Below are 25,494 nucleotides of genomic sequence, written 5' to 3' on the forward strand. Positions count from 1 at the left end.
ATGAATGGCATAACATATCGAGTGACATTCTTTGTGGAATATGGAACGCTATTTGTCGCGTAGGAAGAGAAAGGCAGCAAGGAAAAAGCTGCAAAATGGGTGGAGGTTGTTACACACCTACACAACCAGCAAATACCTGAATTCCAATATACACTGAGGAGACACCCTGTTATTAGAGCTAATAGCAAAGTTGCAACAGTCACATGTCTTATCGAGGAGACTGGACTTGACCTGTCTACTTCCTTAGGAGCAGGCTTTTTTCTTCGAGGCATTATACTCGGTTATATAAGAGCATGTCGACAGTCAGCAATCAGAAATCCGTGTTACTAACTCGGATTTCACTATAAAAAGGACGGATTGCAGGGCTGCTCATACATTTACTCTTACAGGTATCATGGAGAACTTAACTCGCGGTTGCAGCAATGTAGTGGAGAGAGGGGGTCGTGGTATACCTCGAGACTGTGATAATCTAGTGCTCTGTTTACTTGTTACAATTGTAATGCAGCTGTCTTTCTACATTATTGCTTGTACATGCAAGTTTGACAAAGTGACTGATTTTGCTGGTGGCTCTAATTTTGTTATTTTAGCTCTTCTAACATTTGGACTCAGTGGGGTCAGTTTTGTTATTGAGAAGTAAATTTACCTTTTATTTTTACTTACTATAGGCTTACAATGCACGTCAAATCATTACAACAGTACTGGTATTGTTATGGGGTATACGACTGGCTGGTTATCTGTTGTATCGTATTATAAAGATTGGAACTGATAAACGTTTTGATGCCGTCCGTGGAAATCCACTCAAATTTCTTGTCTTTTGGATATTTCAGATCTTATGGGTATATATTGTGAGTTTTACAGTGATGTTTATCAATTCTCCTACATCACCTCGACCTGATTTTGATGACATTGTACCTCAGGATATTACTGTTATTATTGGTGCTATCATCTTTATTTTTTGGACTTGGTTTAGAAACAAATATCAGATCAAGTGAAATTCAATTTCGTAATAATCCTGCAAATAAAGGAAAAATTTGCAATGTTTGGTCTTGGAGGTTCTCACGTCATCCTAACTATTTTTGGTGAATTGTGTGTTTGGTGGGGCGTGTTTATCATCAGTACATCTATTCTGGAAACTTGGAAGTGGATAGCCGTTATCAGTCCACTTTTTATTACATTTTTATTGGTATTTGGTACTGGTGTACCACCATTAGAACGAAGTGCCGATAAAGATTATGCAGGTAACTTCTATCATAGACTTAGTATATTGTACAACTGTTTTATTAGTAGCCTTGGTCATTGTGCATGTATTTCAGAGATATTTTTTAAGTTTGTAAAGACCACTTGCTGTTTTTCCACTGAAATACAGTGGCTAAACACTGTTGAATACTTTGTTGTTGCACATACTAGATGAGGTTTTAAGCGTGTTAGTTAATACTTGTTGTTGTCACATACTAGATGAGGTTTTAAGCGTGTTAGTTAATACTTGTTGTTGTCACATATTAGATGAGGTTTTTTAAGTGTGTTAGTTAACTATGCTTTTTTTTTTTTTTTTTACAGAAACCCTGACTATCAAGAGTACAAAGCATCCACTAGTCCTATTCCCCATTTTTTCCTGCACTCTACAAGAGAATGACAAGTGGTTGAAAGTATTGTTCTGTTGTGAGTTTCCATTTTATAGTGTCAAAATTGAAGTTGATGAGGAAAAAGGAAGTGAGAATAACTCTATAGAAAATAGGAAAACTTCTGACGAGACAACACCAATAAAATTATAAGTATTCTATTCTAAACTCCTCCAATAACATTAAATATGTCTCAAAAATTAATTTTCAAAAATATGATACAAATATCATAAAACATTATTTTACTTAGAGACATTGTTCAACTTTTTCAGGTTACTATACCACTACTAGTCAGAAGTCAGTGTTGCCATCTGAGACTTAGTGTGAGTCTTAGCAAGATAGTCAGAATACTCCTGGAAAGGAGGCTTGCCTAGTTTGGTTTCTGGCCACATATCTGGTGTCAGATAACTATATGTTTTAGAAATAGCTTCAAAGGTAGCCTTGGCTAAAAAATAAAACAAAAATATAATAATTTAGTTGAGATTAAAAATAACATACCAAAGTTTCCAAGTGTAGCAGTAGCACCTCGAGCAGAAGTATAACAATCAGCAACTCCTGCCATTTGCAAGAGTTTCTTTGGAATAGGAGCACCAACAATACCTGTACCACGAGGAGCAGGTATAAGACGTACCAGAACAGATCCACACTTGCCAGTGATCTAATAATGAGGAGATACAACAATATAGCATTACATACTCTTAACAAAATAGATGCTCTACCTTGCATGGCACAGTGTGGGGAGTACAATTTTTATTACCAAAACCAAGACGAACTGGGATAATGGAAAGCTTAGCAAGAATGATGGCACCTCTGATAGCAGTAGCCACTTCTTTAGAGCATTTGACTCCAAGTCCAACATGTCCATTGTAATCTCCCATAGCAACAAAAGCCTGTTAAGAAATCATTATCAAATGTGAATGTATGGCCATGAACCTTGAATCTGTTCTCTGACCAGCACGAGTTTGTTTTTGAACTGGCATAATCTTCAGTACTTCATCTTTAAGTGCTGAGCCTAAGAAGTAGTCGACAATCTCTGCTTCCTATAATGGAAGGGAAATGTAAGCATAATGTATGTGCTTATAGGAACCTTAATTGGTAGAGAAAATAGATAAATGTCTTCTAAACGTTTGATTTTTGCATCTTTTACAAGTCGGCCCAATTTGGTAACTGGTATCCAATCTTTGTCTCCAGCATCTTTCTGTCCTCGGCCTCGTCCACGACCTCGCCCCTTCCTCGTCCACGTCCTCTGCCGAATCCACCACGTCCACCACCGGTCGGGTTGCTATCCGCCATTTGCTACATAATCAAAACAATACCTTCAATTCATTTAGTTTAATTCATGCACGCTCCCCTATAAATATATAGCCATTTTTATAAAATTAATGCTACTTAAAATAAAATATAAATACAGCTCCATAACATTTCATAAATGATAAAAAAGTAACTTATTCTTACGTGATGATAATAATTCTTCTCTTCTGCAAAAACGTGGTCACTAAAAGTGTTAGTACTGCGCATGCTCAAATTGAAAATTTAGAACGGTTGTTAAGACACGCCCCTTAGCAACTAAAATGGCGAAACATTGCTAAAGGGGGAATAAGCACCTGCACAGTCGTCCAGTCAGAGAGTAAATTATTTCAGCGAAAATGGAGATAGTCTACGTTTATACTAAAAAAAGAAATGAATTTGGAAGGCAACCAATTTTCTCTGACTATCCACCTGAACTATGTGCAGACATCAAACCAGATCCTTCTTTGAAAGATGACTTTATTTATAAAAGACCCTGTGGATGTTGCTATTCAGTACACATCTGAAATGTCAGAACATGAGGTTGAAAACGAAATGTTAATGCACAAAAATTAGAATGTGCTTCTCTTTTCAGGTTAACACTGAGCGGTTTGAGACAGAGAGTCGAGGGATGAACCATACAGAAGGAGGATGGCCAAAAGACATTAATCCTGCTGAAGTAGAACAGACTATAAGGTTCAGAAAAAAGGTGGAAAAAGATGAAATGTATATGCAGGTTATTCAAGATCTTGGCACAGTGAGTTAATAAAATTAGAGGATTTCCACAGTATTTTGTATGTCTGGATTAGAAAATGGAACACTTTTTTAAAGCAAAATAATGCTGTTGATATCTATGAGGAATATTTTTAGTCAAGTTGAGCCACTACTAGGAGATGAACCGCCCACTGCCAGAACTATTAATATACTCCGGTGAGCTGATGATCAAACATTAGACAAGTGATATGATATTTTCAATTCTAGTGATCCCAATGAAATAAAGAGAACAATTACAAATATATCCTGGTATCCAGATGGAGCTCATAAAATAGCTACAGCATGCTCTTCTCTAGAATTTCAAAAATCTCCTGACAGTGTTTGTCTCGATTCATACATATGGGCCATTGGTAACCATAGCAACATCATTGAAACTGGTTTAATACATCAAATCATGTTTAGATAATCCTAATCGTCCAGAAATGGCTCTTAAACCCACTTCACCAATGCTCTGTTTGGAGTATAATCCCAAGGATCCTCACACACTAGCTGGAGGTTGTTATAATGGGCAGATAGGTATGTGAATATATCTTAAAATCAATGACTTGACTTAATTCTCATTGTAGTTGTGTTTGATACTCGAAAAGGCTCACAACCTATAGATACGACACCAGTAGAAATTAGTCACAGAGATCCAGTACATAAACTCATCTACCCATCATCTAAAACAGGTGAAAAAAATTACCAGATAATGTGATACCAGTAGTTCCAGTATGACTCTACCATTATCTGTTATTGTGACCATATTCTTTTAAATCTGAAAGAACTGTTTTTTAGCAAAACTAGATTCAATTCACTATGTTCATTGTTTTAGGTAATGATGTGTTTTCCACTTCAACTGATGGTAACATTATGTGGTGGGATATTCGTAAACTGGTAGAGCCAGTTGAGACAGTAGTTCTGGAATATTCTGGTTATAAACCAGGTGTTGTTTTTGGTGGAATTACGCTAGAATATGAATCTACTATGGTATAAACTTACCATTTTAATTTATTAGTATAACACTTTGTTTGTTTTGGTTTTAGCCAACTAAGTTTATGGTGGGCACTGAACAAGGTGTCATCCTCTCTGGTAACCGTAAAGGTAAAACTCCTCAAGACAAACTAACACATGCTTTTGTTGGACATCAAGGACCCATTTATTCTCTACAAGTACAGCCCCTACTCATTAAGTAATTATATGATATTATTTCTCTATTAATAGCGTAATCCATTCTATCCTAAACAGTTCTTATCAGTAGGAGATTGGACTGCTAAGGTAATATTTATTGAGATCACATGACTACTGGTAAGAACATCCTTATAGATCTGGTCAGAAGATGCCAAAGAATCTCCTATCATGTGGACAAGGTAATGAACTACCTATATCTCATTCATTCCATTATTATTGTGTATTGTTTAGGTTTAATACAACTCCATTAACTGACAGCTGTTGGAGTCCAACACGACCTGGTGTGTTTTTTCACAACATCTATGGGAGGGTCTCTAAATGTTTGGGATCTTTGCTTGAAGCAAACCACACCTACTCTCACAATACAAGTACACATGTTCATGTTAAAATGTATTTTAATTGTATTCTTAAAGGTTTGTGATGATCCTTTGCATGGCATCAGAGTACATGAACAAGGAAGACTTGTAGCTTGTGGATCTCATTCAGGTATACAACTGTATTGGAGTTATCAGAAGCTCTGTCTTCACTACAACCCAATGAAAAACAAACATTAATGCTGTATGTTCATAAATACTTTGAATGTTTCATGTCATGTGTTGGTTATAGATTTTTGAGCGTGAAACAAGAAGAGAGAAAATACTAGAAGGTAGAAGAAGGGAATTGAAATTGAAAGCTAAGCAGGCAGCAGCTACTGCAGGTGGAGGTGGTGGAGGAGAAGGAGGAGGAGGAGGAGGAGGGGAGGGTGAGATCACATACCAGTGATATTATATTAGTATTTCTTGTATAGAGATGAAGAGGAGGAAGATCCTATTCAAAAAGCTGAGGATGACTTTTGGTACACACTCAATCAAGAAAGAAAGAATTAGATACTCGTGAGAAAAGAGACAAGATGCTCTGATGCCAAAACATCAACCAACTCCAATTCCTGAAGAGAGCTCGGAACAAACTGTAGCAGAAGGCAAGGTAAGACATTTAGTTATAAATTGTGCCACTTGTAAATTGTTAATATGATTTAGGAAGAAGACACAACATGATATACTTTAATGATACTAACCAGTCAATGTTTTATGTGTATTTCATTGGATACTATCTCTTGTCTCTCCTTCCATTACTGTTCCTTTCTCATAACCACTATATCTCAGGAATTACTTAGTTCAATACAAAACTACTGTTATTGTTTGTACATCATATCAGTATTAATAAACATTAATAGTTACATGTAATATCAAAGTCCACTATTACATTATATGCATACAAACTTTTTTAATAAAATTTGTTATTTCTTGTTAATTGTTATTACTTCATTATATGCCACATATGAGAGATCAGTGCCACAAAGTTTGTCCCAAATGGTAAAGAATGCTCCAAAATTATCTTTATTATGAGAATGATGATAATCATGAACTTGTGCACCTGGTCTGAAAGGAAAATATCTAAATGGCATAAACCATAAATCATAGCCTGAGTGAGCATCCATTGATTCTATGATACGTATACACAACCACACCCAAAATGTATAGATGTGACTTTTAAGAAGAAATGGTCCTGTAAGTACTGGCAAAGCTCCTGTAAGGAAGTTCTCTATTGGATGGGCATATTGATATGACAATGGGATAGGGTAATGATAACGATGATGGGTCTATAAGAACACCTTATCTTCCTCTTCTTCATTGTTGAGGTAGGTCTTCTTAAAGGTACAATATCATTGAAGACTGGTCGACGTTAAAGAGTGGCAGCTGTACCTGATGTACGAGATGTAGCTCAACTACTACCTATACTACTAGCTCCATTACCCATTATATGAGGAGATAAAATCTAATAAAGAGGAAATCTTATATTCGATATACATTAAATGTACTTAAGATTGATGTCTTTACAAACAGTTTACAAAAAGAATGATTTTAGGAGATGAGAAACAAAATCTGATATAGTAATGAGTCATTGTAGGTCCTTAGGAATAATAATTAATTAGTAATAACCTATGAATAATTAATTAGTAATGACTAAGGTGGGTGGAGCTAATTATTTATTCACTGACCTAAGAGATCTTGTCCATCAAAGTAAAAAGCTAAAGTAACCATAAATGGTGATGGCAGCAAATTATTGTTATTTACATGTAATTCTGTCTTAGTCTCTCCAGGGAATGGTCTCATGAGATTTGTTCTCTTTTACAGGAAATGATCTGTTTTGGTGCTGTTGCAATTTCATTAGCTCAAAAACTGAAAATAAAAACTGTTGAAAAGCTGTAACAGATACTTTATCTCACGGAGTGATTGCTGGATGGAGCTGTGCCAATATGCTGCTATGGTAACCAGATAACAATTAGGCCAGTGGGCGAGGCTCAAGCAGTAATAGGCGTGGTCATCACTTTAATGTTATAATAATACTTCAAACTTTATTTAAGAACAACTCAAAGGTAATGTTGGTAATTACAAGTCTGAGCTACATTAAAAATATATGAGATCATGAAATTATTTTTGAGTGTATTTTTAATTAGAACCATTGACTATATATAATCCATGGTCTTTTTTAAAATTAAGAACGGTCATCTAAAATGTTTGAATTTTATTTTTAATTAGAATTATAGGTTCTTATTAAGTGACACTAATATGTGCATGTATGTACATGTTAATTGATGAATCTCTTTAGTTCTTATTACATATTCTAACATTATTTCTGAGCAGGGACAACTGCTCTATTTAACGATGACCTTTAGACCGAACTTCATGAAAGCATTTCAGATAATTTGGTTATTTACAAATCTATATGACTGGAAGCCTTCCTTATTACTAGGAGCTATATAATAAAAGTTATTCTGTCTCTCCTACTACTCTTAAAAGGTATTTATCTAATTACATATTTTAATTACTGTCACCTATTAGCTCAAAGATCTTATTTGGTACTAATAGTAAAATAAAGTGACATTTGATGATATATATTATATGAGCAGTAGATTATCTATAACACAGTAACTTGTCTTAATGACAATTCTACAATTTTCATTCATGACTAAAATTTACAAAATGTACAATGTGTTAATAAACAATTAATTAAAACTTAAATTAATGTATGAAATAATTGGTATATTGAAAATGCATAATTTTTAAAGCCATCACTGACAGATCTGAGTCCATACAACTAGTTGGATATACTATGATAGCTGTCTCCTACATATACTAGTTTCACTAATTCACAATATATATTGATATACACATATTGTAATAGAAAATGATTTTGAGACCATTAAACTAACTAGTTTGGGATTTTCTGACAGAAATATTGTATCTTATATCACATATAGACATTGTGTTACAAATATATTTCTTTCTAGTAAAAAGTTGTTGTTAAGGTAAGACCTTTAATTAATTGTTAATTAGATCAATTAAAAATCAATTAATGTTGGTCACGCGGGTTGTTGTGGAGGTGACAAATTTTTCACGAGTTTTCTTGACTGATTGTCAAATTGACGCGTGAGAAAGATCTCTTGATAATATAAAAGATACTCCATTTTTCATGCTTCTATGTTCTCTACGACTCGTCTCGTCGCTGGATCGTCTCGTCACTTCGTTGGATCGACTCGCCTCGTCGTTGGATCATCCCATTTACTTCGTTTGGATCGACTCGTCTCGTCTCGTCTCGTCTCGTCACTTCGTTGGATCGACTCGCCTCATCGCTGGATCATCCTTTTGTTTTAGTTATGTCATCCTTTTCTGTTTCTTTACTTTCTTTTTTTTTTTTTTTTTTTTTTTAGTTTTTAATTTTTTGTTTATGTAAAGTTTTTTCTTCTCATTCTTCATTTCTGCAGGACTCAACTTGGAAGTTCTTACTGTGATTGGCCTGATGTTCTTGACTGTTCTGACGTTCTTGACTGTTCTTCTCTGATGTTGTTCTGACGTTCTTGACTGTTCTTCTCTGATGCTCTCTTGACTGTTCTGATGTTCTTGACTGTTCTTCTCTGATGTTCTCTTGACTGTTCTGATGTTCTTGACTGGTCTTCTCTGATGTTCTCTGGATATAAAAGATGAGTCGCTCTCCTGCTCATTGGACTCTTTCCTGTCTTCCTTCAAGCCTTCTTTCCTCTTCTTTTATTATTTTTTTTAAATTTTATTTTGGGCTATCTAGCCTATCTACACCATACACACACTCATACAATCTCTAAAAATCATATTTCCCCCTGCCGCCTGGCGGCCAAAAAAATTTTTTTTTAAATCCAAGGCCGCCAGGTGGCGGGGGGAACCTCTGATCTTCTAGAGTGCGTGTGTGTGTGCTGTGTGTGTGTGTAGGTTGGTAGTCCCCTTTTCACTTCCTCTGTCTCTCTTCACTCTCTATCCATTCATTATCATCAGTTCAGTTATGACTACTCTTTTTCTTTCCCTGCAGGAGCAGCACTGTTGAAAAAGGTGAGCTATCTTTCCATCCAACCATCCATTCTTTAGTAATCCAGTTTGTTCCAGATAACTTTCTCTTTCTTCCTCTATGCTCTCTACTTGTGGACTGACTGACTGGAAGACTCTTGGGGACTGACTGGAGGACTCTTGGGAACTGACTGGAGGACTCTTGGGGACTAACTGGAAGACTCTTGGGGACTAACTGGAAGACTCTTGGGGACTCTTCAACTACTTAGACTGTCTTATTTTATTTTTTAAATTTTTTTTTTTTTTTTTTCTGTAATTTTTTAATGTTTTTTTTATGATTTGTTTTTAATTTAATATTGAAGTTCTCAAAACATTTTTATCTAAATTTTGTCAAAAGTCAATCATCTTATCTTTAGTTAAAATCTAAAGTTAATTAATCTTCAAATCAAACATTCCAGACTTTTTTTAACTTTAAAAAAATTTAGTTAGTTTGACTTCTTTCAACTACAATGACACTGAAATCTTTATACATTATTATACCAATAATTATAGATCATTTTTTTTATTGTTAACTTTTTTAATTGTTAACAATTTTGATTGTTAACAGTTTTTGGAAAAATAAAATAACTTTATTAGTTTGTATCATATTATCATTAATGTTTTTTAGCTAAAAGCTATATCATTTAATTAATCTTTTTCTTAATAATTAATTAAAATCTATTACTGTCTTGCTGTTCTCTTTACGAGTGCAATGTAATATTTTCGCGCCAAAATAGTAGTGGTCACGCGTTTGCTGTTCCTTGCTGGGTGCGTGCTCGACTGCTCGTGATATTTTCCCGCCTAGCCAACCTGTGAATGTTCATTATCTTCACAAATGGAAACCTTCTTTGACTGGACTCTCTCCCTCCTTTGACTGGACTCTTGAGATCATCATCTGTTAAGACAGTTTTTAATTTGTGTTTCAATGCTTCCACTCCACTAACTTAGTTTATTATTGATTGTGCCAAGAACAAGAATATTGAGAGGGAGTGCCAAAAGAATACTTCATATATGTAATTGTGGTTGATCAATGGATGAATAAAACAATGATTTTTTTACCATGTAATACAGTTAAAGTATTGTTTTTCATAGACTCCACTGTCCGGTACAAGTTTCAAGAATGTAACCTTGTTAAGTGCCTTCAATGTAGGTTATTTACATGTGTTCTCAATGAGTATTGTACAATTATTGAATGATATTGGTCAAGCACATACAATAGATATACAAGACTAGTTAAAATTCATAGATCACAACAATAAAAACTTGTAATTTTGCTTTATTATATATATAATACACTTACAAGACTTATTAAATATTCATAGACCACAACAATAAGTTATTGAATATTTATTAATCACAGTCTGTAGAGTTAGTCTCCAATCAGTCCATTGGTATCCATTACACATCTGATCCCATTGATTTTCCTGTTGGAGAATAGAATAGACAACTTCTAATAGGAAGTAACTATTGCTGCTATACACTTTAAAGACGTTTATTGTTGAACATGATGGAGAGATGGTACAATTAGAACTTGATGTAAGAAATATGGAAACACAAGAAGGTATTGTTAATAAAACACTATAAGAACAATACATGTACATAATTACATATGTCTTCTCTACTTATATACTTGAGGTTACTATCAGTTATATATCTATTGATTTTAACAGTTTTACTTTTAAATGTTGACATATTTTATATAATTTCCATGTCGCACTTTTGGAATTAAAACTTAGGTATACACTCTTATTTTAGACAATTCTTACAACAAATAGTATGTCTAATTTAGTTAATGATTAGTGAGTCAGTGGTTATTAACTCTCATTAGATGATAGTTGTTGATGAACCGCCCACTGCCAGAACTATTAATATACTCCGGTGAGCTGATGATCAAACATTAGACAAGTGATATGATATTTTCAATTCTAGTGATCCCAATGAAATAAAGAGAACAATTACAATATATCCTGGTATCCAGATGGAGCTCATAAAATAGCTACAGCATGCTCTTCTCTAGAATTTCAAAAATCTCCTGACAGTGTTTGTCTCGATTCATACATATGGGCCATTGGTAACCATAGCAACATCTTTGAAACTGTTTAAATACATCAAATCATGTTTAGATAATCCTAATCGTCCAGAAATGGCTCTTAAACCCACTTCACCAATGCTCTGTTTGGAGTATAATCCCAAGGATCCTCACACACTAGCTGGAGGTTGTTACAATGGGCAGATAGGTATGTGAATATATCTTTAAAATCAATGACTTGACTTAATTCTCATTGTAGTTGTGTTTGATACTCGAAAAGGCTCACAACCTATAGATACGACACCAGTAGAAATTAGTCACAGAGATCCAGTACATAAACTCATCTACCCATCATCTAAAACAGGTGAAAAAATTACCAGATAATGTGATACCAGTAGTTCCAGTACACCATTATCTGTTATTGTGACCATATTCTTTTAAATCTGAAAGAACTGTTTTTTTAGCAAAACTAGATTCAATTCACTATGTTCATTGTTTTAGGTAATGATGTGTTTTCCACTTCAACTGATGGTAACGTTATGTGGTGGGATATTCGTAAACTGGTAGAGCCCAGTTGAGACAGTAGTTCTGGAATATTCTGGTTATAAACCAGGTGTTGTTTTGGGTGGAATTACGCTAGAATATGAATCTACTATGGTACAAACTTACCATTTTAATTTATTAGTATAACACTTTGTTTGTTTTTGGTTTTAGCCAACTAAGTTTATGGTAGGCACTGAACAAGGTGTCATCCTCTCTGGTAACCGTAAAGGTAAAACTCCTCAAGACAAACTAACACATGCTTTTGTTGGACATCAAGGACCCATTTATTCTCTACAAGTACAGCCCCTACTCATTAAGTAATGATATGATATTATTTCTCTATTAATAGTGTAATCCATTCTATCCTAAATAGTTCTTATCAGTAGGAGATTGGACCGCTAAGGTAATATTTATTGAGATCACATGACTACTGGTAAGAACATCCTTATAGATCTGGTCAGAAGATGCCAAAGAATCTCCTATCATGTGGACAAGGTAATGAACTACCTATATCTCATTCATCCATTATTATTGTGTATTGTTTAGGTTTAATACAACTCCATTAACTTTAAAGCTGTTGGAGTCCGACACGACCTGGTGTGTTTTTCACAACATCTATGGGAGGGTCTCTAAATGTTTGGGATCTTTGCTTGAAGCAAAACCACACCCACTCTCACAATACAAGTACACATGTTCATGTTAAAATGTATTTTTAATTGTATTCTTGAAGGTTGTGATGATCCTTTGCATGGTATCAGAGTACATGAACAAGGAAGACTTGTAGCTTGTGGATCTCATTCAGGTAATACAACTGTATTGGAGTTATCAGAAGCTCTGTCTTCACTACAACCCAATGAAAAAAACAAAACATTAATGCTGTATGTTCATAAATACTTTAATGTTTTCATGTCATGTGTTGGTTATAGATTTTTGAGCGTGAAACAAGCAGAGAGAGAAAATACTAGAAGGTAGAAGAAGGGAATTGAAATTGAAAGCTAAGCAGGCAGCAGCTACTGCAGGTGAGGTGGAGGAGGAGAAGGAGGAGGAGGGGGAGGGTGAGATCACATACCAGTGATATTATATAGTATTTCTTGTATAGAGATGAAGAGGAGGAAGATCCTATTAAAAAAGCTGAGGATGACTTTTGGTACACACATCAATCAAGAAAAGAAAGAATTAGATACTCGTGAGAAAAAGAGACAAGATGCTCTGATGCCAAAACATCAACCAACTCCAATTCCTGAAGAGAGCTCGGAACAAACTGTAGCAGAAGGCAAGTAAGATATTTAGTTATAAATTGTGCCACTTGTAAATTGTTAATATGATTTAGGAAGAAGACACAACATGATGTACTTTAATGATACTAACCAGTCAATGTTTATGTGTATGTCATTGGATACTATCTCTTGTCTCTCCTTCCATTACTGTTCCTTTCTCATAACCACTATATCTCAGGAATTACTTAGTTCAATACAAAACTACTGTTATTGTTTGTACATCATATCAGTATTAATAAAACATTAATAGTTACATGTAATATCAAAGTCACTATTACATTATATGCATACAAACTTTTTTAATAAAATTTGTTATTTCTTGTTTAATTGTTATTACTTCATTATATGCCACATATGAGAGATCAGTGCCACAAAGTTTTGTCCCAATGGTAAAGAATGCTCCAAAATTACCTTTATTATGAGAATGATAATAATCGTGAGCTTGTGCACCTGGTCTGAAAGGAAAATATCTCTAATGGCATAAACCATAATCATAGCCTGAGTGACTATCCATTGATTCTATGATACGTATACACAACCACACACCCAAAATGTATAGATGTGACTTTAAGAAATGGTCCTGTAATCAATGGTAAAGCTCCAGTAATTAATTTCTCTAATGGATGAGGATGACAATAGGATATATAAGATGGTGATGAATTCAGTAGAAGTCTTTACCTCAGTACATAACCTATAGTTCTTTTAATGATTGTTCATCATAAATAAACTGCATTATTTAAATGATATTATTCTGGCATGCTTGTAGCAAATTGACCAATGAAATCAGGTTTGTATATCGTGTTGACAGTGTGGGCAAAAATAAGATGTATCCTGTGTTTAACATAATTATTATAGTCAGAAAAAAGACATCTTTAATAAAGATCCATGACAACGGTGTACCAGAAATACGTGGGCGTTTCACACACCCTGTGATTAATCTTGTTAACGATATTCATACCCAACAGTTGTTAATATTATAATAATCCTCTTCATTATTATGATATAACCTATGTTCTGTCTCTTTTTTCTCTACTGTAATGGCAAACATCTAGCCGACCGAGTTCCCCAGGCCTCGATCTGGAGCTATAGTGTTTGTTTATAACCATCAGTTAATGGTATGGGTGGTATGACACAGATCATAATGGGAGAAGGAGATGATCGGGTTTCTAGTACAGATTGATTTACCTGGTCAGTCATTGAAGTATCATTTAGTAAAATGACTACTTATGTTGTGTCGTTAAAAATAAAAATATATACTACTATAGAAACAGTTTTAATATATGGAGTGATCACGTGTTGTCATTTTCAAGAAGTCCAAGCATGGTCCTACTAATGGTACCATCATGAGGGCAAAAATTGGCAAATTTGTATTGGCAAGCTTTGTTTTAAAGTTTGCACTGAGTGGAATACAAACGTATTGAGAATAAAAAATATATAATAATGCAACTTAATTTAAATGCTTTATTAAGAAACAAAGCTATAAACACATTCTGTACATTATACTTAATACTACATACCAAATGTAATCTGGTAGATCAATGAAACATGAGCAGACATAATATATTAACTTTTTGTAAGCATGAACAATATGTGAACAATAGTAATTTTGTCCATTTGTTTATGAACCTCTATCCCAAGCTGTAAAAATATTTTTAATATTTTAGATACTGATACAGAAGGTCCTGTACTTGAAATATTGGATCGGAGTCCTATCAGTGGAGAAGGCAACACAACACATGGAAAAATACCAGACATTGGGAGAAGCTCATTTCACGTCATTATTGATGATCACTTATATTTATTTGGTGGTAATAATGAATAAAGTTACTGCAATAATCTTTATAAGCTTGATCTGAATGAGTATAAATGGATTGAATTAAGTGATCGTCCAAACTCTCCACCACCCATGGCATTAGGTGGTACAGTATCATACAATGGAACATTAATACTATTTGCGGTGTGTGGGACATAAGTTTAGAAAAAGCTCTTTATGAGCTACTTTTGAATGGTCCGATGAGTTTGAGTTTGGTATATTTTTGAACACGGGTGGAACCAACTATCTCATGGAATATGACCCTGTGTCCTGGTACATGATTTAATGTAATACACTTTAATAATTTAACAATGTTAAATGAACATAACAGTTTAAAGTTGTAGTTAATCCTATATTTTATAGAGCATTGGAGAGAACTCAACTGTTCTGGTTCATCGACCCTCCACCATCATCACGTTTTAGTTTTAATAAAATTGATCCAGTCATGCCCTCCTGTTTGGCGGCAAACAAGAAAAATATACTGTCACTTATGATCATGTTTTTATACGAGATATGGACACAGGAGTAAAGTATATTAATTATATAACATAGATACATATGAAAATGACAAGTATAAGTATAGATACTGCTGTTTAGAATGTGTTTTGTTATTAACTAATCACAATTAGTAAGTAGACACAAGTATAGGACTTTAAAACTTGATCCAACCAAAAAAAACAATTGAGCAATAGTCAATTCAGTCAGTTCAATGTATGTTTGCTATATTAAAGCACTTTGTATCAGTGACATTATTTAAGTAACTTCAAAAGTATGATTAGTGTCTACAGGTGTCACTAAATGGTGGAAGAGGAATCACAACTGAGGCGCATTGCAAAATCTATCACCAAAAACTGATATGTTCTTTATTATAGCACTGGTTTTGTGGCCATTTAAGCCTGTCCAAGATGAGAAATGGCCACGTGCTCGAGGGCTACATGCAGCTGCTTGCCTTGTTGATCCAGAGTCAAAGATAGCTGAGGAGGAACAATAGTTATAGTAGTATGGGGTCAGGAGTGATGCTAAACACGTTCCTGATATTTGGATTCTTCTGTTCAGTCTATGAAGTGGAAGGAGGTTAGCTATATTATATACTTAGACATATCTATTAACAATGTTGTATTTTCAATAGTTTATTGTTCCTTCAACTCTGAGACCAAGAATGTTCCACATGTGCTTGTAGTGATCATTTACAGGTCAAACAAAAAACTGATGTTATATTATATATGGAGGTATAAACAGAGACAGCAAAAAATTTTGATAGAAATGTCATCACCAGTCCTGTCATTATAAGATTGGTAAGTCTTATCCATTTCAGCCATATTTCTTTTTCATAGAACTGGGTATAAATTGGAAAATTATTGATAGAATTAATATAATAGACAGTAACATAGTCTCTGTAAATTTTCCAAGTTTGAGTGTTTTATGAAAGGGCCAGATAAGAGAGACACGACTTTTCTTTTATACACATACATATTTATTTTTTTATCCTTGAAAGATGCTTCAAACCACCAAATCTTTGACTCCACTTTTTATAATCACTATCGTAGATAAAACTGTAATGTCCTTTGATTATTTCATCAAAATAAGAAATATTCAATCTTACTGAAGTTAGGACTAGACTAACTTTAAACTCATGCATGTATTAGTTATTGTTAATTTATGTAGGGTCAGTCCAGAGTTAGATGAAACGTGTAATACAATGTTTACTATCAAATATGGACTATGTAGAACCAATGTTGAACATGCTACCTCCTCCATTGAAACTGAAAGTACTTCATTATCAAGAAAATTGTGAATTAAACAATTATCTATTCCCTTTGGAAGCAAATTTCAAGTGTTAAATATTTTGCTTTATTTGTTGTACTTAAGTAAATAAAATGATTCATTCTACTTCAATGAGAATAAGAAATATATATCAAGACATTTTCTTGTTAGAAAAGTAGATTGTCATAAGTAGAACCAGTTAGTTATTTTAAGATTATACTGGAAGTAGATTAGCCTGCCATAGATGATATTGTATCAATCTTGGTTAAGTATAATGGGGTTTGTTTCAGAGGTTCTGAATAATGTAGACCATTGATAGTAGAGTATAATACCTTGTGTCATATTAGTATTAATAAAACATTAATAGTTACATGTAATATCAAAGTCACTTATTACATTATAGCATATAAACTTTTTTAACGTAACTTGTTATTTCTTGTTAATGTTTCATTATATGCCACATATGAGAGATCAGTGCCACAAAGTTTGTCCCAAATGGTAAAGAATGCTCCAAAATTACCTTTATTATGAGAATGATGATAATCATGAACTTGTGCACCTGGTCTGAAAGGAAAATATCTAAATGGCATAAACCATAAATCATAGCCTGAGTGAGCATCCATTGATTCTATGATACGGATACACAACCACACCCAAAATGTATAGATTGACTTTTAAGAAAGAAATGGTCCTGTAAGTACTGGCAAAGCTCCTGTAAGGAAGTTCTCTATTGGATGGGCATATTGATATGACAATGAGATAGGGTAATTATAACTGGATGAGGGTCTTATGTATGGTCTTATAAAGATATGGTGTATGGAGGAGACGATGGGTCCAGTAAAACTGAGTATCAACATTATCATAAATATTGGAATCTGTATTATCATTTCTGTCCTAAGAACAAGGATGATTATATATTTAGTGTCTAGGTTTGTTTTACCATGATGGAAGTGGTCCATCAAATGTCATCCTTTGTTTTAATAGCAGATATGAGAATGGCAAACCTAAAGGTTGTATTATAAAAATGAAACACTGCTACCACCTTAATACACTTGATTAGTTGTGGTCTTGAGAACTTTGTAGGCTGAAGAATCATATAACATATAATATATGTACATTTTATTTTTACTTACTGGAGATGTTTGAATCTTTGCATCTTCAAAAATGAATATCTTTCAATTATTTCGTAGAATAAAAAATAACAGCACAGTGACGCTAGTATGAATTATAAAGTAGTCACCTGTAAACCATATCATTTCTCCCCAGTTGACAAGCCCCTAGAAAAATTATCCCATTTTGTAGCCACGCCTTTAAAATACATTCGCCCACTCGCTATTATAAGAGTAGCTGAAGCTGATATCAGTTTCCACTGTGCTCCGTTCTTTCGTTCAGATTGCAACATTGTCCATGAACACAAGTTGTTTGATGTCATTGAGAGCAATATAAAAACTTGGATTTTCTATAGTTCAGGTAAAATCCTCTTATTTCATGACCTTAGATAGCTTTCCATCTCTTAGAATACACCATATTTTGTGGTCATATATACCACTTTATGACAACGTGGCTCTCTGAGTTTTAAGATGGAAGTTGGAAACTGAGTATGTTAATTAATTTAGTGCATGCACAAAACACACATACAGATATTTGTGTGTATGTGTGGTGTGTTATCTATTATGTGTAACAAACCTGCTAATGAGTGATTTGTAAAAGATATTAACCCAATAGCAAATCTTTTATGAAATTCCAGTTGTTGTTATTGTTGCCAGGTACTCTGTCTTAAACTTGATTTCAATTATTGAAATCAACAATAACCCTCTATTATCATTTAGTTACAGTAGTGCTCAATGGGCCCAAAATAACTGTTTAAGCACCTACTTGCCATTATCAAGTCTTCATAGCTAGTGAGACTTACAATATCATTATTAAAACAGAGAACCAAGAACTAGAAACACTGAAATATAGTTTTGGTTCTCCTATTTCTTTTTCCTACTCGTGATCACAAGCACAATTGCAGATTGCAAGGATTTTTTCACAATGTTCTAAGACTAAAGTGCACTTGGGAACAGGCTACAACACTTCCTCATTATCAAAAAGTTCACAGAATAATAGTTTCTTGCTAACTCATAACCTTTCAGTTAAGTGAAATTTTACCTGCTTATCATTCATTAAGAATATAGCTGAGCATGCATATACTACATGATAAGTGTTATTAAGATTGTAATTATTTGATACTGTACTGCTTCTATCCACTCTATGTGTTCCTACAGTTTCTTTCCAAATTTTAATAATGTCCAGTTGTTTGCTATAAGTCCCTATACATAAAATATTAAAGTGTTAAGTATGTGGGCCCAATGTTCAGACTGTCCACTGGGCCATGCCCAAAGTCAGGACCGTTCCACTGTACTTCTGTACACAAAGTTATGAAAGCTTCATGAGAAAGCTTTTTTAGTACATTCTTGAGGTGAATCTTTGATGAAAGTACTCTAAGGGATTGATCCAGTAAAATCAACAAAAAGAGGATTAAAAGTATTCCTTCCTCATTATATATTGATCAGTAGAGATAGCTCAAAAGCTTGAATATATCACTATAAAAATGGATTGGTTCATTTAATCAATCCATTGTCATTTTTGTTGCATAGTACATAATTATATACTGGAGAAGTATAGTAAACGTCACTTTATTTATATACTACAGTTGCCCAAACAGAAAACAGATTAGGTAAAAACAACAGATGCTCTACCCTTCCTTGTTACTACAATGTAAACATAAGAAGTAAATAGACTAGGTTATGTATACAAAATTAAAGTGGTTATTATCTAATGAGATGTTATATCAACTATATTATTTGTCATTAGTATATTATAATGAGAGCATAGTAGTGTTTATTAAATTTCTCAATGTGTCATCTTATATTATATATCATGAAAATGAACATAGATTGGTTAAATCATTTAATCCATTTTATAAATGTAGTAGTCCTAATTGTTTTGGGCCACATGGTAACTATAGAGGTATGTCTACTCTCATTGTCTTTTATTTTTGCATTTTATTATCATTAGTACACATATAAGAATAACCACTGACTAACAACACACATCCCAACCTAAAGTTTAATTAAGTGATAATAAGAATAATAAACAGAATAATAGTTTCTTGCTAACTCATAACCTTTCAGTTAAGTGAAATTTTACCTGCTTATCATTCATTAAAGAATATAGCTGAGCTGCATATTACTACATGATAAGTGTTATTAAGATTGTAATTCTTTGATACTGTACTGCTTTTATCCACTCTATGTGTTCCTACAGTTACTTCCAAATTTTAATAATGTCCTGTTGTTGCTATAAGTCCTATACATAAAAATATTAAAGTGTTAAGTATGTGGGCCCAATGTTCAGACTGTCCCACTGGGCTATGTCCAAAGGTCAGACCGTCCCACTGTACTTCTGTACACAAAGTTTATGAAAGCTTCATGAGAAAGCTTTTTTAGTACATTCTTGAGGGAATCTTTGATGAAAGTACTCTAAGGGATTGATCCAGTAAAATCAACAAAAAAGAGGATTAAAAGTATTCCTTCCTCATTATATATTGATCAGTAGAGATAGCTCAAAAGCTTGAATATATCACTATAAAAATGGATTGGTTCATTTAATCAATCCATTGTCATTTTTGTTGCATAGTACATAATTATATACTGAGAAGTATAGTAAACGTCACTTTATTTATATACAACAGTTGCCCAAACAGAAAAACAGATGTAGGTAAAAAACAACAGATGCTCTACCCTTCCTTGTTACTACAATGTAAACATAAGAAGTAAATAGACTACGTTATGTATACAAAATTAAAGTGGTTATTATCTAATGAGATGTTATATCAACTATATTATTTGTCATTAGTATATTATTAATGAGAACATAGTAGTGTTTATTAAATTTCTCAATGTGTCATCTTATATTATATATCATGAAAATGAACATAGATTGGTTAAATCATTTAATCCATTTTATAAATGTAATAGTCCTAATTGTTTTGGGCCACATGGTAACTATAGAGGTATGTCTACTCTCATTGTCTTTTATTTTTGCATTGTATTATCATTAAGTACCCAATAAAAATAAACCACTGACTAACAACACACATCCCAACCTAAAGTTTAATTAAGTGATATGCTAAAGAATAGCAACATCTGTCTCAAATTTTTTTTACAATTATAATTGGTGATTAAAGTGATATGTCAAATGTTACTGTGATCTCAGCCAGAGCTAAAACCACTCATATTTGAAGTCTCAAAGCAAATACCTCCTTATGTATTATCCCCCTTTGAGTTATCATTGACTAATAAGATGAACAAATTTAGTGAATTTTATTGTAAAAACATAGTATTAATCTGTAGCAACTCAGCCTTTGTAACGGGGAATTAATTTGTGAACAATAAACACACAAAAATTAAAATCGCAACAAAGAAAAGTATGGTAGATTGTAAGAAATTTAAAAATTAAGTCATATAATTTTAAATAAATTATTGTGTTCATTGAAAAAACCCCACTTATATATATACGTGTGTGTGTCTGAATGTACTTCTGTGATATTCCTGCTATTTACTCTCTCTTAATTAGCCATTATTAAAGATGTGGTTCTATTCATTTATAATTAGATTGCTTGCTCTAGCAAAAGATGATATGGATCCATCAACTTCCACTTTTCCAGAGAATAAAAATGAGCAATTGCCTACAAACCTAGAAGATAGAGAGTCATCACCTAAGTTACAGGAGAAAAGCAATGAACATTCAATTAATATTGACCAGTCATCTCCTGAGAATAAAAAAAAGTCATCTTCTGATGATGTCATTGACCATTCAACTTCTAATTTGCTGAATAAGACTAGTCAGTCACGCTTGTATCAGCATTCACCTTCTCCTTCAATGGAAGGTATTAATCCTACTTTTATAGTTATACTATCGAAGTTAATTGGTTGATTTAACTATTATTCAGTTATATAGGTTGTAATTACAAACTTATTTTTGTTGGAAAAATATTCATAATATGTTTTTTTATTAATGTCCTACTGCTTATATATATAGCTACATAGCCATCAACTTCATAATACATTAGTAATGAAAATATTATTAAGTTTATTTTTTGCATATGTAATCCAATAACCATGCATTAGTTAATCAACTAATCAATTTTTACAGCGTAATATGTATTTATTCTGCTCTTTCAGATGACTTTGTAGATGTATCAGCCTTGCTACCGAACGTACAGCAAACTCTCAAGGTGCACCGTCACTGCAAAAGCTTTCTGAAGGTATTTCAATTTATACAAAAGAAATATTATTAAAACACAAACCTCAGGTTTGTGTGTTTGGGATGATCAGGAACTAAGACGTATATTGAGATTACTAAAGCACCATTTGAAGTATCTCAAAGTGAAAAAAATTAGAAGACAAGAGTTCTGTATATCTTTCAAAGAGGAAACAGTTGAACATGTTCGCTGCCATTCCTAGAAACTGATGATTCTCAAGTACTGAGAAGTCATTTGGAAACATATGAGAAGATTAAAGCACCATAGCTGTACTATTGATCACAAAATTGCAGTTGAATCCACAGCTCCACATACCAGATTTTTGCATTCACATTCCAGTATATATCACTTCAGCCAGGAACAAGCAAATTCTTGAACGTTGTAGTAAATGTAATTTTTTTTTCAATTGATGTTGATCAGGATGAAGGTTAGTATTCCTTCACAGATCTAAATATATTACTATTTCATTTAGATATTGAATCATCAGCACAATCTTTACTGGAATATTTTGAAACTTATGTTTTTCCTGGTCGATCAAGTTCAGTAACTATAGTGATCATCCTGCTGTGTTTAAACAGATCACAAAAGTCATAGTTGATGAAGAACTGTTAAAAGTAGATTACTAATGAACTTATAGTATCTATATTTGTAATGTTCAATGGTGTAGCTAAATTCTTTTGCCTTATAATGCCACATATGTGCACTAGATTATATAGATAGATAGATATATTCATAAAGGTATGGTTAGTTATTATAGCACTAAATTATAAATAACATTTTCTATATCAAAGCCATGATCATTAATTTTTAAAGGCCATTTTGAACTACTATAACTATCTGAAATTAAGTAGCCATGTGCCTAAAGCACCTATGTGAGTGATGAAGTGTCATTAAAAACTTGAAAAACCCATATCCTTATGACTTGACCTAAACCTGACCTGGCAGGCCCTGGTATAGCTACATCACTGATGATTTATTGACTAATTTATTGTTCTATTCTTGTTATAGGATAAAAGTGTATACGAGCTGTAACACTCTTATGTGACAAACTCTGATGAAATCATTAATGATGATTTCCTTTTTCTTATTCATTTATTAGCCATATTGCTAAAGTAAGTAATATGAGTGTACTAGACATAAAAAATAGTCTATTATTAAAGGTCTAAACTTAGGTTTGGAAAGAAAACATCACCAGCTATCAAAAGAATTAAGGGATAAAATGAAAAAATTGCATCATTCTGTTGTCACAAGAGCAATTGACAAGGATAGTGAATACTTTCTATAGCAGGTATTCCATTTATGTAAAAGTAACGAGAATATAATTTATAAATAGATTATAAATTAAAAAATACACTATAACTGTCTTGTAAGTATTCCACACTCAGACAGAATCTTGCCAACTAAATTTCTGCTTTCCAAAGTAACTTAATTCATTAAATAAAAATACAGAGTGTACTATACAGAGATTAAACTTACCCCATTCATGCTTCTTTAGTCATTCTATAGCTTCTCTCCCAAATGACAATACTACCTCCACAAGACAGTAGGTGTGGCAAACATTGTTCACTACATAATATGACTAACTAATTAAATAATTACTAGCACTATATACAAAACTATATCTTAGGTAATGATTACAGCAAATAACATCATCGTATCTTTAATCATTATAACTTGTTTATAATTATCACTGTAAAAATAGATTGGTTGATTTAACCAATATATAGTCATTATTATTATATATATAATATGTACATGTGATGATATATGAGAAATTTAATAATATACAATGTAGTCTATTTCCTTCTCATGTTTTGCACTGTAGTAATATGGACAGGTAGAGCATATGTTGCTTTCTCTTAATAAGGAAATCAGTTACCTACATCTGTTTACACCATTGCAATCAGCAATGTCTAGCCAGCTATAATATATTAAACATAATACTTCTAAGTATTTCATTATATACTTTTTTACAACAAAAATGACAATGAATTGGTTAAATCAATCAATCTATTTTTATATTGGTATATCCCAATCAATAATGTTAGAAAACCCTACATTAGAGCTATTATAATAATCATGACACTATGTTTACAAAATAATATATCATTGTAGAGGGAATTTCAAAGTTAAGACATTTGATTCAAGTCCTTGTACTGTATATCACAGTCTTCACAATGCAATACTAATGCTACTGCGACACATTAAAGATGAAACCAAGCCTGAAGAAATGGATAAATCAAACTTGTCATTTTATTTGAAAGCACTTATAATGTTGAGTTAGTTTGATTGAAACCCAAACATTTTGTAATGTTAATGTTAATTCACTTTTTTTATAGTTAGTGTAGCAATTAAATTTAAAGATTGTGAAGTTGATAGATGTAAATTTTCTCCACTTAGTGCATGGAAGTACATGTCTAGTGTAAGTATTTTCTTTATAGTAATTTAATGCTCTTTGTTTTATTAGTTTCTCTCAGCCCACACGTCTGACCTCTGAAGTAGTGGGAGAGTTATTCCGTTGTTTCGAGATGCCACGTGTCTTATTTACCTCCTGAGCATAATTTCTTTGGCTGTGGAGCTCTTAAAATGATCCTGAAAAAATCTGGAAGACCACGCTCATTTTCTGACATGGAGTGAGGTCTTTATTCATAATTTCAATTATAAATTCTTCTTGTAATAGAAATATTGTCTCATGCCTGAATAAATGGAAACAGTTGATATAGTTTGTGAATATTTTTGTCACCAAGCATTGATGGTTCACAAACAAGCTATTTTAGCAGATAATGAAGTAACTAAAGAAAGACAAAAACAGGAATACATATCAACAGTAACAGTGGAAGGAAATGTTGTAACAGAGGTACATTAAAATTTATAATTACTAAAATTAATTTTATTTTCAACAGGGATTTAGCTATCTTGAAAGTTTGTATTGCTGTTATAAGAGTGTTTACAATGAAAACCTTGAAATTGGATTAAAAGTGGATAACATTTATATTAAAATTCTTAAACATAACGTCTGAAGGAAGTTTATCCACTTTGGATATGATTTTTAATAATCAGTCATATACATTTTGTGATCATTGTGAACTGTCAAAAACACTGTTTTTCAAAAAGGTACTGTCTCAAATCATAACTACAATAATTATAATCAAGTTAAAATACTATAGGTGCAGGAATGTGGGCAAGAAAATCTTCAAAGCATTAGTTTGAAACAATTTATTGAACTCTCTTGCCGCTATAAAATCTGGAATACAGAAGTAAATAGTTTTAATGTATATTTTAATTATACAATCTTTGATTTCTTAGATAGTTCTTCAGTTCTTCAGATCTTATGAAGGGATACTTTTTTCAAATCTAATGGTGCAATATCTAGTGATCATGTGGAAGCTTTAGTTCACTTTTCAGAGAGGTTCATAGTATATTCTTTTTAGCACACTCAATTGTTTCTTTATCTACAGCTTTAAAGGAGCGTCAAATCATAAATTCTTAGTAGATCACCTGCTAAAACCATTATCT

General features: G+C 32.9%; 1 protein-coding gene and 3 pseudogenes across 1 annotated transcript; 3 read left to right on the forward strand and 1 right to left on the reverse strand.

The window, feature by feature from the left end:
• The first annotated feature begins 394 nt into the window (after nucleotides 1-394).
• Nucleotides 395-1,772, forward strand: LOC121391836. Its single transcript, XM_041523320.1, is given in 5 exon segments — nucleotides 395-613; nucleotides 666-953; nucleotides 955-1,074; nucleotides 1,076-1,238; nucleotides 1,558-1,772. Coding segments are annotated over 5 exon segments (1,005 nt in total).
• Nucleotides 1,773-1,906: 134 nt separating this feature from the next.
• LOC121391837 lies at nucleotides 1,907-2,912 on the reverse strand (annotated as a pseudogene).
• Nucleotides 2,913-3,265: 353 nt separating this feature from the next.
• LOC121391838 lies at nucleotides 3,266-5,612 on the forward strand (annotated as a pseudogene).
• Nucleotides 5,613-11,072: 5,460 nt separating this feature from the next.
• On the forward strand, nucleotides 11,073-12,891 carry LOC121391839 (annotated as a pseudogene).
• Nucleotides 12,892-25,494: the final 12,603 nt, after the last annotated feature.

The sequence above is a fragment of the Gigantopelta aegis genome, unplaced genomic scaffold, assembly GCF_016097555.1.
Source record: "Gigantopelta aegis isolate Gae_Host unplaced genomic scaffold, Gae_host_genome ctg3003_pilon_pilon, whole genome shotgun sequence".
In the NCBI taxonomy this organism is placed as follows: Eukaryota; Metazoa; Mollusca; class Gastropoda; order Neomphalida; family Peltospiridae; genus Gigantopelta; species Gigantopelta aegis.